General features: G+C 45.3%; 1 protein-coding gene across 1 annotated transcript in view; it reads right to left on the bottom strand.

Moving 5' to 3' along the window:
* The window catches only part of Micu1 (mitochondrial calcium uptake 1), a 152,002-nt gene that overhangs the window by 116,250 nt on the left and 18,773 nt on the right, over positions 1-16,979 (bottom strand). The window contains exons 2-3 of the mRNA XM_021173987.3: positions 10,004-10,165; positions 5,027-5,201 (exon numbers count right to left, since the gene is read on the bottom strand). Of these exons, the coding sequence (XP_021029646.1) occupies positions 5,027-5,201; positions 10,004-10,164 (336 nt within the window). The 5' untranslated portion in view covers position 10,165. The remainder of the gene's footprint in view (positions 1-5,026; positions 5,202-10,003; positions 10,166-16,979) is intronic.

The raw sequence follows: 16,979 nt of genomic DNA, 5'->3' as shown, positions 1-16,979 counted from the left end.
GGCTTTTGTGAACTAAAATCAGTCACAATCAAGGTAGGAGAATACGGTCAAAGTCAGGGGTTTCAAGGTTGACGACCAGCTTTCCAGATGGTTGCAGGGTCAGTCAATCATGGTACAGACCACAATCTGAGTATATACATTCCGTTACAGTAATCTTGTTTTTTCTTTGAGGCAGGGTCCTATGCTATATCCCTGGTCAGCTTTGAAAGCCGAGATCTGCCGCGGCCTGAGTGCCTTCCTTACCACTCAGCTGCTGTCTTGTTAACATGAACTAATGGCTCTGTGTGGTCACAGACTTTTATTCTGAAACAATAGGTCCAGAAAAGTAACAGATGTAGTAAAGCTGCACATTGGCAGAATTTAGTATAAACTTGATGGTAGCTCAGTACATACATGCTGCCTTTTCTAGCTTAGCACTGCAGTCTGGCGACTGTTCCACGCTGACTGCCTCTTCCTTCTCGTCACTTGGTGATTTCACCAAATCACTGCAGAAGGAATTCAGGACACAGAATCCAAGAGAGCAATATTTGGAGCCAGTGATAGGCTTCTCTGAGGGACTAGGGGATGTTCAAAGATATACTAAGAAAACTGTAATAATTCATTGTCATTTATCAACTTTTCTTAAGCATCTTTATGTTAAGATACACCTTCCATAAAACTGCTGCGTATAACTGGATCAAAATCAGGGGTTATTTTTCCTATGTGAACTACACTATCGGGCAGCCAGAAAGGACTTATAACCAAACAGATGAGGGATGGTTTCTCTATAAAATACTCAAAATAACAAATGAAAGAGTCCAGGTATGGTGAAACCTGCCTCTAATCTCAGCACCTGGAAGTGGAGGCAGGAGGATCAGAAACTCAAGGTTACCCTCAGCTGCACAGGGAGCTAAAGGCAGCCCAGGATAGACACCCGGTCAAAAAAGGAAAAGGATGGGGATGGAAAAGAAATTACATCATCATCATCATCATCTTGCAATCCCAGTGGATGGAAAGATCTAGATTTTGACTATCCATAGCTAAAAGGAAAAATAATGGCTGGAGAGATGGCTCTGTGGTTAAGAGCACTTCCTGCTCTTTCAGAGAGCCCAGGTTCCATTCCTACCCACTACATGCTAGTTTACAACTGTAACTCAAGTTCCAGGGACCTGGTACTCTCTTGTGGCCTCCACAGGCACTGCACACATGTGGTGCACATACATACACGCAGACAGACACTCATACACAAAGAAATAAGTTTAAATACACATAAATATAAATAAATGTAAAACGAAAGAGAAGGAAGAGGAAAAGGAGGAAGAGGAGGAGAACAGGAAATAGTACCACCACTAGTGTGGCTATTGGGACCACACCCACGTCTTATCAAACCTCAGAGTCAAACCAATACTCAAACGATATAGGGACTGAAGGAGCTGAATAGCACTTAAAAGTGTCAATAGAATCCAACCACAGGAAACTTGAACGGTTAAACGGCCTGGAGCTTGTCTCCTCTGCATCACATGTATCATTAGGTTGGAGGGAAATAGTTTGACTACAGAGTTCTCGCTTGGTCCTAAGTTCACTCCTTAGTATCCATGTGGGATGTGGGGAGGGCTAACATTAAAACAGCAAGCTGAAATAATCACGTCTCGTGATGAATGCTAGATCCAGATGAGAGAAGCAGAAGAGCTCACTCTCCTGCCCACTACTGTGAAAGGCAGCCAAGGGGAGGAAAGGTTCCTCTGTCCTGCTGCTGCTGCTGCTGCTGCTGCAGGATCAAAAGGCCAGGAACCACTAAATCCCTACGTTCTTACTGGCCTGAACACCACACCCGGGAGACACAAGAGAGCTCTTCGGAGAGGTGATCTCTTTCAAAAATCATGCAAACTCCTGAACTCCCATTTTCAAACGCCTCCATTCCAGCAGCAGCATACGGAACTCGCCCATCTAACAAGCTGAAAGTGCCTGGTCATTAGGTAGTCCCTCTAGGCCGGGCACTGCCAAGTAACCACCCAGCTGTGTATAATGGCTGACAAGCAGACAGCAGACCACAGCAAGGGAAGCAGATCAGCTTCTGGCCTAGCCTGAGAAGAAAGTGGCCAGTGACGGGATGTCCCTAAGAAGCCTCTGTCCTGGGTGGGGTGAAAACCGTTCCTCCCTTGGGGGCCGGGGAACTTCGTCCAGCTGCACATGACCCAGATGCCTCTGAGCCTGTTGACTTCTGCCTGCCTTGTGGCATAAGCTAGGGTTTCCCCAAGGCTTCCTTGAGCGGAAGGCCAGGCTGGGACATCTGGTCCAAGGCAAAACTTCCACCATCCTCACCTTCACAGAGGTTAATGCAGAAGACCGAGTAACTAGACAGCTATCAGGACCAATTACAGTGACAGATAATGATGAGCTACACTGTCCCTGGGGAGGCAATGTCCTAGGTTCAAAATTAATGGCTTGCACTGCCAGTCTGAAAATGCAAAGTCTAAACAAGTACGCTGCTGAGTTTTCTAAACTTTCCCCAAAATGAAAGGAAGCAATTATTATAAAGATCTCTGCTGTATTGGGCCATGGAATACATATACTCTCAGCATTCAGGAAGTGGAGGCAAGAGGATCATTGAAAAAAAAGGAAAAATAAAACACACATTAAAAAATCCAATCCATTTGTGGCACCCTGCATATATATTTTGTTTTGAAGAAAAGCAGTTTAAACAAAATCTGGACATCACATGTGAAAAGCAGAAGCAAGGGTGTGTGCAGGAGAGGTGGTCTCTTGCAAAATGATGCAAACTCCTGACCTCAGGGGAAGAGAGATGGTTCCTAAAAGTTTACAACTTAAGAAAATGGAGTTTATCACACAGTCTTTCTCCATGTTCTCTCTCTCTCTCTCCTCCTCTCTCCCTTTCTTTCCTTCTGTGTGTGTGTGTGTGTGTGTGTGTGCGCGCGCGCTTGTATGTGCATGCATATGGAGATCTGAGAATGACTAGAGGAAGTTGATTCTCTCTTCCAACATTTGGGTTGAGGTTCCAGAGATCAAACTCAGATCTCGGGTTTGGTAGCAAGGCCTTGACTCATGGAGCCAGGCCTAGTATTTTCTTTTTAAAGAAGTATTCAGTAAAATTTTTGGTTTTACTTATTAGATATATTTGTATATCTTTTGTAATTTTTGCTTTTATAGACTGTATATTTTCTGATTTTAAAAAACTAAAATACTAAAAAATAAATTTGGTATTAATAAATTGTGGCTATGATTACTAAATTATAGACAGAAGAATTCTTACCATATTTATGTTACTTAAAAGAACAAACAAAAACCCAACAGAACAGAGACGTGAGAAAGAATGAGACAGACTCTTGGGGAGTGACATGCACAATGAGCGTTCCTGAAGAGAGGGAGGGGAGACAGTTCTTCCTCTGAGCCTAGGGAAGAATAAGAACTATTCCTGACATAGCTCAGTTAGGTTTTATAGCGTCAGGAGTTACAAATTCATAAATCACACTGGTAGCTTTAGTGTCACTGCGATGCAGGAGTCTTTGTCATCTGCTACAGAGAAGGCGGGGCTATAAATGGAAGCAGCTTAACAAATGTTGATTTGAGAAACAACCCTTCAGAGTGTTGCTGAAACACAGAGTCCAGTGTCTGTCATCACGAGCGTTATTATAGCCAAACTTAAACTTTTCTGAGGTAAAGTGGCAGTGCCCCGAGGCTGTGGTCATAGTTTAGGCTGTCCACACCGTTTGCTTTCTGGGAATTGTATGTTCCCCCACAGATATTACTGTCCTGTTACTTTTTGCTTTAATGGTTTGCTTTGACATAGCAAACCAGAAATATCACAAATTCAGTATATCTATGATAATGGGTTTAAAAAAAAATTTTTTTTTTAAATTTTATATATGTGACTATAATGTAGCCATCTTCAGACTCACCAGAAGAGGGCATCAGACACCATTACAGATGGTTGTGAGCCACCATGTGGTTGCTGGGAATTGAACATGGGACCTCTGGAAGAGCAGTCAATTGCTCTTAACCACTGAGCCATCTTTCCAGCCCCATCTATGATAATGTTAAGCATTAAGAAGACCCATAGCCAAGTGTGGTTAGGCACACTTTTGATCCCAGCACTCTGGAGGCTGAGGCAGGCATATCTCTGTGAGTTCAAGACCAGCCTGGTCTACAGAGCAATTTCCAGGATAGCCAGGACTACATAAAGAAACCCTGTCTTGAAAGACTAAACCAAACCAAACCAGACCAAAACAAAAAGGAAGACCCAGAAAGCAAGAATCAGCTTACTATTTGGACTGAAAGAACAAAGAATATGTTCACCCTAAAGAAGAATGTGTTTACCCAGATAACCCTCGACCCTGTTCCTCCCTTTGACCCCACCTTGTATAGTAGTTGAGATGAAAACATTCCACCTGGTAGGGAAGCTCCTGAAGACAGAAGGTAAGCAACTCAATATAGCTCTAGGAAGACCAGATTCACCAGGCCCCTCCCTCCTGAGGGTAAATAGTGCAGACTGTCAAGAGTTGCTGTCAGACCAGCCACTGAAGCCGCAAAGAAGCAGAGACCAGCCAAGGAGCCTACGGGAAACAAAAACCAGGTAGGCTACCTGGCAGAGGTTTAGAACATCGGAGGTACCCGGAAAGGAAATTCTCCAACTATTGAGCTGCCCGCAGGCAGTGCAGTGTGCTCCAGGCTCCCAGCTTTGGAGAGCTGTGCCTGTGCTGGGTGGTTTTTGAGTCATTTCTACTCCCGTAAAAAACTACTCACTCATGACCCTATTAATCATCCCAATAAAACACACTAGTTCACCAAGTTAGCCTTTGGTAGGATCTGTACTTTAGTCTGCTGTGGGCTGTGTGTGTGTGTTGCGACTCCCCAGGAAAAGTCTGTCACACAACACTTCACACTCCGAGGTACCTTTGGCTTACATCAGTAATAAAGAGGCGAGGAGCCCAGGAGGGACTGTGACCTGTCTAAAGCGGGACTAGGAGATGGGCGACGTGACTCCCCTCTAGGACACAGTTCTGATTCACTAGCAAACACTGCTCCGTACTTTTCTGTCTCTGAATCCAGAACGCTTCTTCTTCTTCTCCTCGGGATAAGGCTCGGCCGCGGCATCTGCAGCCCTTCCTTCATGGCTGGACACTTCCCCCGTGTCTTTGTTTTTCTCTTTATCTCCTGTGTCAGGCTTCTTGCTGTTGACGCATGGTGGAGATTCTGCGTGAGCCCTGGTGGTGCAGAAGAGAAGCCTAGGTTAAGCATGAAACTCCATGACTTTAAGAAGTACCCACACACAGCTCAGAGGAGCACTAATCACATGTGTCATGAATCCCACATGAAGAACCTCCTAAAACAGCCAAAAACACTCAGCACCCCCTGTGTTACACACATGCATGAAGCAAAAGCAACAGCCTGCTAAGTAAAGTAAGTTAGGCACAAAGGGCGAATACCATACAAGTGCGTTTCCATGAGTTATCAAGCTTGGTTAAAGCACAGAGCAGGTGAGGGATGCAGCATGGTTAGTTACGGGGTGTCAGGTTGTAACGGTCTGAAGACGGCAGTGGAGGGCAGAGGAAGCTGCTCTTTAGCGTTTCATCACTTCATGCCCATTCCCATTTCATGGGGATGTCAGCTTTGTTTTTGAGACTTATTTACTTTTATGTGTATGAGTGTTTTCCTGAATGTATGTCTGTATATCGTGTGTGTGTGTGTATGTGTGTGTGTATGTGTGTGTTCAGTGTCAGCAGAGGTCAAAAGAAGGCATTGGATGCCCCGGGACTGGAGTTTCAGACTGTTGTTAGCAGTCATGTGGTTATTGAGAACTGAACCTGGGTCTGAATCTGCTCTCCGCCTCTGTGCCGTCTTCCCCAGCTCTGGGATATCATCTCATGCTTACTTCCCAATGAGTATAGCATTTCATTCTTTTTAATACACACACTACCTCACTCTTACAAGAGGAGGAAGTTCCAGAGCCCTAATCACAACAAGAATATATTTAATATGACTAAAATGAGAAATGCTATATACTGTTTACAGTAATAAAAATAGAAATAAAATAAAAACAAGTAAAAACCAAGTAATAAAATCTCTCCCTCTGTGTGTGTATGTATGTGTGTGATTATGTGTGTGATATGTGTATAAAATGCAGAAGTGCACGCATGCATGTGCCATGCTAGTGTGTGCTGGTCAGAGGACAAGCCCAGATGTTGTCTCCATCTTTCACCTGCTTGAACAGGGTTTCTTGGTTGTGTGTGGCTATGAACATACTCTGGCTAGCTAGTCCATGAGGTTCCGGGGATTCTCTGGTCTGTTTCTCACTTCCCTGGAAGATGGCAGATGCCCCTCCTTCCACTTTTGGCTTTGTGTTTTGTGTGAGCTCTTCACGATTGTATGACAAGCACTTTACCCACTGACTGACTCCCTACACCCACTAATAAACCCCAATCAAATGTGCTGGGTGTGGTGCTTACACCTGCGATCTCAGTGCTCACAGCACATATCAGAGCAGCCTCATCTACACAGCAAGCCCAGGCCAGCCAGGGCTACACAGTGAGATCCCATCTCAAGAACCCAAATCAAAACAAATCAAAACACCCCAAAGATGCTTCCCCTATCAGCGTATCCTTATTCTTTTAGGTTGGCCAGTACCTTTTACAAAGAAAACAGAATGTGTATGACTGATGAAGGAGCACCAACAAAAGTCCTCAGCTGTGCTCCCAGAGAGGGAGGGGCAAGAGGGAAAAGGAAGAGGGAGAACAAGGGAAGGAGAGTACACTGCTACTAGTGTACTAGAATAATGGAAGAGACTTTTTCTCAGATTCTTGTTTATTGAAAATAATATCTTTCAAACACTATTATATTTCTTTGTTTGGTTTGGTTTTCTGAGACAAGGTCTGTCTACATAGCCCTGGCTATCTTAGGACTCACTAAGTAGATATACCCGGCTGGTCTCCAATTTACAGAGATCCACCTACCTTTGTCTCCCAAGTGTTGGGATTAAAGGTGTGCAGCACCACACCCAGATCAAAGTAAACTGTTCCGATCTAGGTTTTCCTTCCTCATCTCCTCCCAGGTCCTCCCTGTCTCCCACCTTCCAACTCTACACCTTCCTTTTCTCTTGTTTTAGAAAACAAACGGGCAAATAGAAAAAAACAAAACAAACAACAAAGAAAAAGCAGAGAAACACAGACAGACACACACACACACACCATAAAAACACAAAATTGGAAATCATAACTTATAAGCAAAAGCTTGGGCAAAGGACTTGCCCTTAAGAGTGGCTCCTATAACCAATGAAACTCCCTTGGAGAAACGAATTTTTCCTTTGCGAGCAGTTGTCAGGTGGAGACAGCCTCTGAGTTAGGTTTCTGAGACAGGGACTCTGCCTCAAGAGGAGACCCACAGGCAGATCAGATGTGATCTGTTTCAATTCGTTTCCAGAAGCACATTTTGAAACATTATCAGGCTGAACTATCTTGTAGGATGTGCCTTCTCTTGATTTAGAACACCAGAGCTCTCACTGTAGGTCACCGTGAATCCTGCGTGCCAGTCCAATCTTGTTTTTGTCTTTTTAAGCAAAGTCATGCTCAAGTAAATACATAAGGCACCAGCCATGGAATCCACAATGTGGGCACTGCAGGAAGGGCTTCAGTTACAAAGAAAGGAAAATTTAAGTAGGGAAGGAAGCAAAACGAGAAAGAAATGTGGGGCAACGAAAGGAACGGAGAACTCAGGATGAAAACCTCTCGGGAAGATGCAAAAATGTCTCTCAGAATTTCTCAGGAGGACAACATGGCACCAACCCCGATGTCACCAGTTTATTAATGCCCTTCAGTTCAAGCCCACAGTGTGAGGAAAGAACCAACCCTAGCCAACTGACCTCTGACACAGACAGACAGACAGACAGACAGACACACACTCCCCTCTGACAATTTCACACACTGTAGATAGTATGTTCTCCCTACTCTCATGTCCGTCCTTACACCCCTCACACTGCTGTCAATCCCCCACTAGAAGTTTCTTTCCTACATTCAAATCTTTTTGGTTTGTCTACTGAGTGTAACCAGGGCCATCTGTGTGGTCTCAGGCTTAGAGTCATCTGTCAGAGACTGGTGGATTACCAGCAAGTATACAACTGAACACAATGGTTGCCAGTTTCCTTTTGTTTTGGGTTTTTTGTTTTGTTTTGAGACAGGGTCGGTCTCTCTAGTCCTGGCTGTCCTGGAACTCCCTGTGTAGAGAAGGCTGGCCTCAAACTCACAGAGGTCCGCCCGCCTCTGTCTCCCGAGTGCTGGGATTTAAAGTGTGCACCACCACCACTTGGCTTGCATCAGCCTTCTGAGAGGGGGATGCTTTCTACATTTTTAAATAGTTGAAAGTTACCAATAATATTCAGTACCCAGCATTCGTATCTGGGGCTCACAAGCACCTGTAACTCCAGTTCCAGGGGACCCAATGCCCTCTTCTGCCTCTGCCAGATTCCTTCACACATGTGCACACACCCACACACAAATATACACACACGTATGCATAAGTAGAGATCTTTTTAAAAGGAATTTCATTTTTAGGGGCAATTTGAATAGACAATTCACAAATAAGGCCAAAGAAATGGCCACCAATTCTGGGAAGAGGCTTAGCATCGTCAGCTGTTCGGGAAGCGGGAAGCAGGAAGCAAAGTGTTCTGGCCAGATATCACGAGCAAGTGAGAACAGGATCCCTGCCCAGCCAGACTGCGGTGGGGCACTGCCGAGAACCCACTGGGAAATGGTTTGGCTTTTATTTTGTTTCAAGTACTAATTTTATTTTATTACCCTTACTTATGTGTGGTGAGGCGCCCACCACAGTGAGTGTGGAGGCCAGAGGACAACTCTGGAAGTTGCTCTCTCCCACCATGTGGATCCCAGGGGTCAAACTCAGCTCACCTTGTCTGGTGACAGAAGCCTTTACCCTCTGAGCCATCTCACTGCCCTGGTTTGGCAGTCTGGAATCAAGGTTACATTTTCCTGGCAAATATATTCCTAGGTATTTAGCCAAAGGTATTTAGACTTACATATGAATTTCAAGGTGGCTTCTATCAATGAGAACAAACAGGTAGAAGCAAGGTAGCTGGATAAACGGTGCAGCCCATTTGAAAGAGCACCACTTGACTGCAAAAGAACTCTGACTTCTGCTGCAGATGGATACATCAGGCTAAGTTAAGGAAGGCAGATGCAGCCAAGCATACATTGTTATTACTTTGCTATAAGTTGTTTTAAAGTCAGGCTGCCTTCAAACTGTCAATGCTCCTGCGTCTGTAATCCCTAGGACTGTGATTCGAGGCTATGACACTAACCTACCTCCAAGAAATAATTTTTCATGACCTCACTTAACGTCATATTTCAGAAATATAAATCGATAGTGACAGAAATCAACTCACCAGTAGCTTGGAATTGTGGGTGACGTTACCTGGCGTGGAGGGCACTATGGGTTGGTAGAAATGTTCTATTTCTTGATTTGGGGGGGGCGGTTATGAAACTATATGCATTTGCTAATAATCATGGGACTATTTGTTTTACATGGGCACACTTTATCGCATACTTATTCAGTAGGACTAATTTTTAAAATGTGCTGTTTTGGGAAGCCAAGGATCAGGACAGTAACTGGAAGGCAGGGTGGATGAGACAGAAGACACATAGTATGGCAGAGGCAGAGGAACTGAAGCCTGTGGCTCGCCACATTTTCTGTTCTCTCCAGGGAAGGTTCCACACTGAGGAAGAAAATGACCAGGTGATATACGAGTACAAGCATTAGTTTCCTGTGGCCACCTAAGTTTGAAGTTTCAGAAAACATCCCTTTCCTAAAGCAATGTTTCATTTCGATGAAAAAATGCAGCAGGGGCAGCAGGCAGCGCTTGAGGAGCTGTTTGGTCTCCGCTGCTCTGGCACGGGGGCACGACTAGCTGATAAACCTTATTCCATAGACCAACATCATCAATACCGAATGATTCAGCAAAGAAATTCTGATGTAAAAGCAAGCCAGAAATAACACTCACTTCTTCCACAGGAGACCGGTACTTGCAGTCACTGCAGATGCTCCCAGGAACGCCACCAACATCAGTCTTCGTTTGGTCTGTGCGGGCTGTGATGCCCCATGGTACCAGCGAGAGCCCACAGCTAGTTCTGCCAACGCAGAAAGGGCGTTAAGACGAAACATCCTGTGGACAAATGATAGAAACGTCACTTTTAGATGTTGCCGGTGATGACGATGATGATCGTGGTGGTGGTGGTGGCAGCTACATCACCAAACGCTGATGAAACACTATCAGACACCACACTGTTTTGCAGTTATTGGCCTCAGAACAACTTATGAGAACAGAGCTACTACTTAACTACTTATAACTCAAAGGAATCAAAGTTAAATTAGAAGACAGAAACCACGTGCTAAGTTAAACAGAGAAATCCTGATCTAAAATACAGTTAATTCTAACAGGAGAGTTAACCACACAGATGTAAAGAGATGGCAGCTCTAGCAGCCATGGCTTCCAGGCCTAATGGAGAGCACCCAAAGGGGCCAGCCCAACCGGGGATGATTCCCAGATCTTATGGAGAGGACAAAACTATGGAAACTTGGGAACTTTACCAACGTATCATATCAGCAAAATGTACTAGAAAGCCATTTTGGGGGAATGCCAGGAAAAGCCACAAGAACTCATGGCAGGAGAATCTGTTGGTCAGGCACTTGGATCAGGGGAAGCTCCTGAATGTCCCACTGAGGTGTGAACAGCACAGAAGTAACAATAAGAGCACACAGAATCAGAAGGGACAGCTCTCCTCCTGCACGCCTGGCTCCTGGTGAGAAACAGGAAATTTAAAGGGAGAAAGTTGCTCAAGTGTGACTCGCGCCTGAAAATCCATGGGAGAAAGCAGTGGGGTCCAGAGCTTGAAGCTAGGCGGTGCCACATTGTAGCTGGAAGTCCTTGCTATCTCATGCCTTAATGCTGAGAGATGCTTCCATTAAAGTAATTGAAGTTTGATTTAAACCTTTCTCACTCCTAGCCCTTGGAAAGCTTCCTCCCTACCAGATTCTTTTCATGTCACAGTTAAAATATCACCAAAGAAAGAAATTCCTTTAATGCAGTGGTTCTCAATCTTCCCGATGCTGCTACCCTTTAGTACAGTTACTTGTGTGTGGTGACCTGCCCAATCATAAAGTTATTTTCATTGCTACTTCAGAACTGTGATTGTGCTACTGCTATGCATCATAATGTAAATATCCGATGTGCAGACTATCTGATGTGCTACCCCTGTTAACGGGTCATTAGAGAACCCCTGGGTTAAGAATCAATGCTTTCCCGTTTTGTTTAGTATTGGGACCTCATCAAGATGATACCAAGAGTGAAGTCCCTGCCCGTCTCAATCACCAAAACAAAGGTTTTAAAGGCTGAGAACGCTGTGCTGAAATCCATAGAGCAAACCAGAGTGCATGGCACCCACCTTCCTGGCAGCCGGGACACGGAAGCAGCTCACATACTGTCTGAAGGGCGCCCTCAAGAGAAACAAGCCTGGGCACTGAAAACCATCAAGCTCCCCCAAGGAGCACAGAAGACAGCACACCCGTGCTCCCTACAGATGTCAAGGATGCCTGACACAGCTGTGCAGAAGCTCTTGTGTCACCCGATGAGCTCTGAAGGAAAGGAGGCCTGCGTCTCTCCTGAATACCCTTCCCATTGGGTCCTGCTGACTAACTCTAAATAGACTTTTTTTTTTCCATCATAAGACAGGCACATCCATATTTGTTCGTATTACTGCTCAGCACACACTCAACTTCACAGCCCGCATCCCAGAGGCGAACTCTGCTTTCCTAATCTTTTAATTTGGGGTGCGTGTCTCACCGTGTTCCTCATTCCGAGGAACACAGAGGAGTTCTGCAAAGTCCTTTTAGCACATGCTGCTGTTAGTCTTCCTCTGTGACACCTAGAGACCATTCTGGAAGTAGACACTGGCCCTTCCACCTGGCTTCCACAAGAAAGAGGCTTGAACAAATCACTGTCCGCTCCAGCTGAAACGGCTGAGCATGGCAGACCTTCAGGACGCTGCTGAGAAAAGATGTCTGACAGTGAGAGCCACAAAAACTGGGGGCTCTTCACGGCCTCAGCCGAGAACAAATTCAACATCCAACAGAGTGACTAAGGCACTTTCTAAAAATGACCTGATTAAATCCATGCTGGCTGGCTGGCCATGAGAGTCATCTGAAAGATGACCAATAGTTTAGGTTCTAGGAAGCAAGACATATTTGAAACATTCTTTTACGTTTTTATTACATGCTTAAGTGTGTGTGCGAGTACGCATGTGTATATGTGTGTGTGTGTGTATGTACAAGCACAGATGCCATGGCATATGTGTGGAGGCCAGAGGGAAACTGACAGAAGTCAGTTCTCTTCTATCCCCAGGTGTATCCCAGATATTGAACTTGGGCTGTTAGGCTTGGTGGCAAGGGCCTTTAACAGCTAAGCCATCTTGCTGGCTCCTTGAAACACTTTAAAACAGTATTTCTAAAATGCTATCTGAAGAAGTATAAACAAATTATAAATGGGCGTGAGGGAGTCATGGAGCGCTCCATGGTACTTTACAAACACAAGGATCTCATCAGCTCCCAGAGCCCATGTTGATTTTTGTAAGCCTAGCAGACTGGTGCGTGCCTTTCATATTAGCACTTGGGAGGCAGAAGCCAGCCTGGTCTGCATAGTAAGCTCCAGGCCAGCCAGGGTTACACAGTGAAACCCTGTCTCAAAACAATAACTAAAACCCAACAAAATAAATCAGGACAGGCAGATAGATCACTGGGCAGCTTTGACAAACTTTGGGCCAGGGATACCCTGTCTCAAAAACAAAACAAAGCAAGAACAACAAAACCCCACAACAAAAAATCCACAGCCAAATGGTAGATGGTGCCTAGAGAACATGGCCAAGGCCAAGGCCAAGGCTGGCCTCTGGCCTCCATATGCAGACATCGACACAGCAAGAAAGACTAGAAGTGGCAGAGGTGCTCAGTCAGCTTTTATCTCTCTTCACTGTCAGCCTCAGATCAGCTCAAAATTCTGATGGAAGGGCAGAAAGTCAGGGACATCCCCAAACCTTAGGCTCTTTTTAGACAGTTCTATCAAGAGAATTAATGGTGACTGATTTTTTTTTCCCTCTCAGCAATGACCTGGAGGCCACAGCTGGTCCTTCCTTCTCTCTCTCCACAGGAAGGCAGAGCCCTTACTTAACCTTTGGTAAGGAATGCACTGAGTTAGTCATCTCTCCCTCTGTGCGTGCATGGTGTCCACCCTGCATAGCACACTGCTCTGTAATTTAAATTACCCTGGACTTGGCATGCATCTACCCAGGGCAACGTATTTACCCAGAGACCTGCTTCCTGACTCAGCTCTAAGTTCCTCCAAATGTTTTTTCCCCCTTTTGTAGACACACAGTTGGGCACAGCTAGGCATAGACTATTTAACTATTTCCACAAGAGAAACATCTGTATAGTATTAATTACACAGGTCCTTACTCCTAATATTTATGTATATTAACAACCTCTAATTTACTAAAATAACTGTGTTTGGCTATCGGGACTCGTGTCAGTCAGATCCAGTCACTGACTCTTCCCTGAGACTGAGAAAGATCCCAGGCCAGGCTCACTGTCAATGCAGGAACTTTATCTGCTGTCCATATAGACAGAATGGGGACACATTTACTTTCTGTGACTTAAGCTTCAGAAACACAATTCCAGCAGCCTCCCCTCCCCCATCCCAGAGCTCATCTCCCATTTCTGCACATATGCTAATAAAATCCAAAGGAGGCCAACCCTTATCTTTTCCTCCTACCTGATAACTTCTTACTCTTTCCTTTTCTGGTTCATTTTTAAATGACCATTTCCCAGATGTGCGCATGTGTAGATACGAATAGCTTTGCTTCTGACAACAGCAACAAGGAGCACAAAGAGCACACACACGAGTGGAGGTACTGTGGTCATCACCAGAAGGAAAGGGCCCTAGGGGATTCTCAAGGTGACAAAGAGGAGTAGAGCCAGCGCACAAGCTGAAAAGCTGCTCTGGCAAGACCAGGAGACTAGATCAGGCACTCAGAGATCTTCCCGATTGAGTGTGGCTGATCTCAATCGGGAAGATCTCTGAGTGCCAAACTGAAGAGTTTTTATCACTCACACACACACACACACACACACACAGAGAGAGAGAGAGAGAGAGAAATTTTTTCTTTGAAAAAAAAAATCTCTTGTGATAAGAAAGCATGGTCTGAGAGAAGCAGCCCTGGAGAACGATGGGGGTTGGGGGCATGGTAGTGAGAGGGCTCAGAGGGTAGAGGACACAGAGCAAGCCTGACAGAACCCACCTTCAAAAAGCCAGACGTGGTGGTGTGCACCTGAAACCCCAGAGCCCCTCCTTCAGAACAGGAGGTGCAGACAAAAGAACCCTTGCTTTCAGCAGAGGACTGAATTTAACCTTGAAGTCCACTCTTTGAATGAACTCATTTTCCCATATATAGATGACATACGAATGTTAATAACCTGCCATTTTATTTTCTTTCCTTCACTAATCTATTTTTCATTCCAATGAGCCCAACTGAAGCCCTTGGAGAAGCTAAAGGAATAACAGTTTTCCTTCCCCATCCATTTTAAAAGTAGCCAGCTGAAAACATTGAGTTGTGTGTATAGCTCAGCAGCAGCATTAAGCACCCAAGTCCACAAGCATGAGCTGGATTCTGGTACACAGTCTACCAAGAGAGCTGAAGTGCCTTAGTCTCACAGAACGCCTGTCAGTGTTGTTGAGATGGGATTTCACTACATTGCCCAGGCTGGTCTCGAGCTCCTGGACTCAAGCAACGCTCTTGCCTCAAGCTTTCTGAGTAGTTGGAGCCATAGTCACTAGTACACCAGACTAGCCGAGCATCTTGAAGGCAAATCTGAGTAACAGGAGGACAGTCTCCAGAGAATGATTACAAAAGGCAAACTGTAAAGGAAGGAATTACAGGTGAGGGAAAAGAAACTCTCTTTCTAGATCTTTTCTTTTTATTGGAACTCTAAAATATTACTATATAGACATATTCTGCTATATTTTAAAATTAAAAAAAAAATCCTTCTCTTCTCTGGTCTGGCAAGATGGCACACCAAGTGTCTGTGTGCAGAACCTTGGCCTGAGTTTGCTGCTCCTCAGCTCCCATACAGGACAGAGAACCACCTCCCCAAAGCTGTCCTCTGACCTCCATAGGCATGATGTGGCACTAGCCTGCACACATTACTCACTTAATAAATAAAATGAAAAAGATGTGTGTCCTCACTGAGCCCATACCCGACAGTTACTGCCTCACCACTCCGTGCTTACTCGGTGGCATCTTAGCTCAGTGGTCTCTCCTCAGATTCCAGCCTCTGTGTAACTCACCACAGTGAGATTTTCAGCCCGGCTGATCCACCCGACGCCACTCTTACTGTTATCACAATTAATATGACACTCTTATCAGGGTAATCTTCATATTGCCAAACCCTAGCTAATGTCTGTCCTGATCCTGCTTGATTTTTAAGAAGCACTTGAAAAGATAATTACTCCTTTACCGTCAACATAGTCATACACCACTCTGGGTCCTGGTCTGCATCTGTGAATGGATGCTCAGATTGTTTAATCCCAGCACTTGGGAGGCACAGGCAGGTGGATCTCAAGGAGTTCACGGTAAGCCTGGTCTACATATCAAGTTCTAGACTAGTCAGGACTACATTGTGAGATTATCTATCTCATTACTTATATAGATAGACAGACAGACAGACAGACAGACAGACAGACACACACAAGCTCAATGATGCCTTAGATTATGTAACTGTAACTCTACAGTGTTCATGAACCACTTCAGAATGCATCCTCACAGATAAGTGATGACTGACCATGCATGCTATAACATCACATTCTCCTCATTCTGTTGATAAGTTATGGGAATCTTTCTAGAATAAGAACTCCAACACCAGATGGAGAGGGAAAGAAGCGATGTCACTGGTGGACACCAGCGAGAGTGGAAGAGAGACGTTACCAGGGCACTGAAGCCAGGATGGTTCCGAGAGTGGAAGAGAGACGTCACCAGGGCACTTAAGCCAGGATGGTTCCCGAAAGCCTTTCCTCAGGTCCAGCTGCAGTCTCACTTACACTCTGAAGCCACAGTGGGATGAGCAGCAAGAGCTTACAGAAGCCTACAATGGCAGGCAGCTTTTGTTTTTCAAAGGCACGCACACATGCTATAGTTGACACGTGTAAGTGCGAGTGGTCAGGCTTTTAAGGGCAATGTTTCTCCAGGCCGTTCTTTCAGGCAGCAACTGAGGTCACGCTTGGCCACAGGCAGCAGCAGCAGTGCTTTATGTGGGTCTAACAACTGTTCTTCCCTGCCTCCTTCCACTCTCCTACGACTGGCTCTCTCTGCTTGATGCCTACCTACTACTGTGCTGGCTGGTTTTATGTCAGCTCACACAAGCTATAGAGTGACCGTAGAGGAGGGAGCAATAGCTGAGAAAATGCCTCCATAAGATCAGGCTGTAAGGGGTTTTCTTAATTAGTGGTTGATAAGGGAGGGCCCAGCCCATTGTGCATGGCTCCATCCCTGGGCTGGTGGTCCCGAGGTCTGTAAGGAAGCAGGCTGAGCAAGCCATGGGGAGCACCCGCTCACCTGTATCCCTCCATGGCCTCGGTGTCAGGGTGTCAGCTCTTGCCCGGCTTGAGCTCCTGTCCTGACTTCCTCTGGTGATGAACTGTGACGTGGAAGTGTAAGCTGAATAAACCCTTTCCTCCCCAAGCTGCTTTTCTGCCATGGCATTTTATCACAGCAACGGAAACCCTCAGAACTAAGACACCTACTTGTCAAAACTCTCCAAGGCTGTCTGAGGAGCAATTTTCCCTTTCTACTCTCTTATCTAGACAACCTCCTTAAATCCTTCATCTTTAGGTTGCATTTACATGTAAATTCTTCTCCAAAGGTCATCTCTAGCCTATG

Source organism: Mus caroli, unplaced genomic scaffold, assembly GCF_978045245.1.
Source record: "Mus caroli unplaced genomic scaffold, Mus_caroli_1 scaffold_9, whole genome shotgun sequence".
Taxonomy (NCBI): Eukaryota; Metazoa; Chordata; class Mammalia; order Rodentia; family Muridae; genus Mus; species Mus caroli.
Note: the sequence above shows the minus strand (reverse complement) of the source record. Positions and strands in the feature narration are given on the sequence as shown.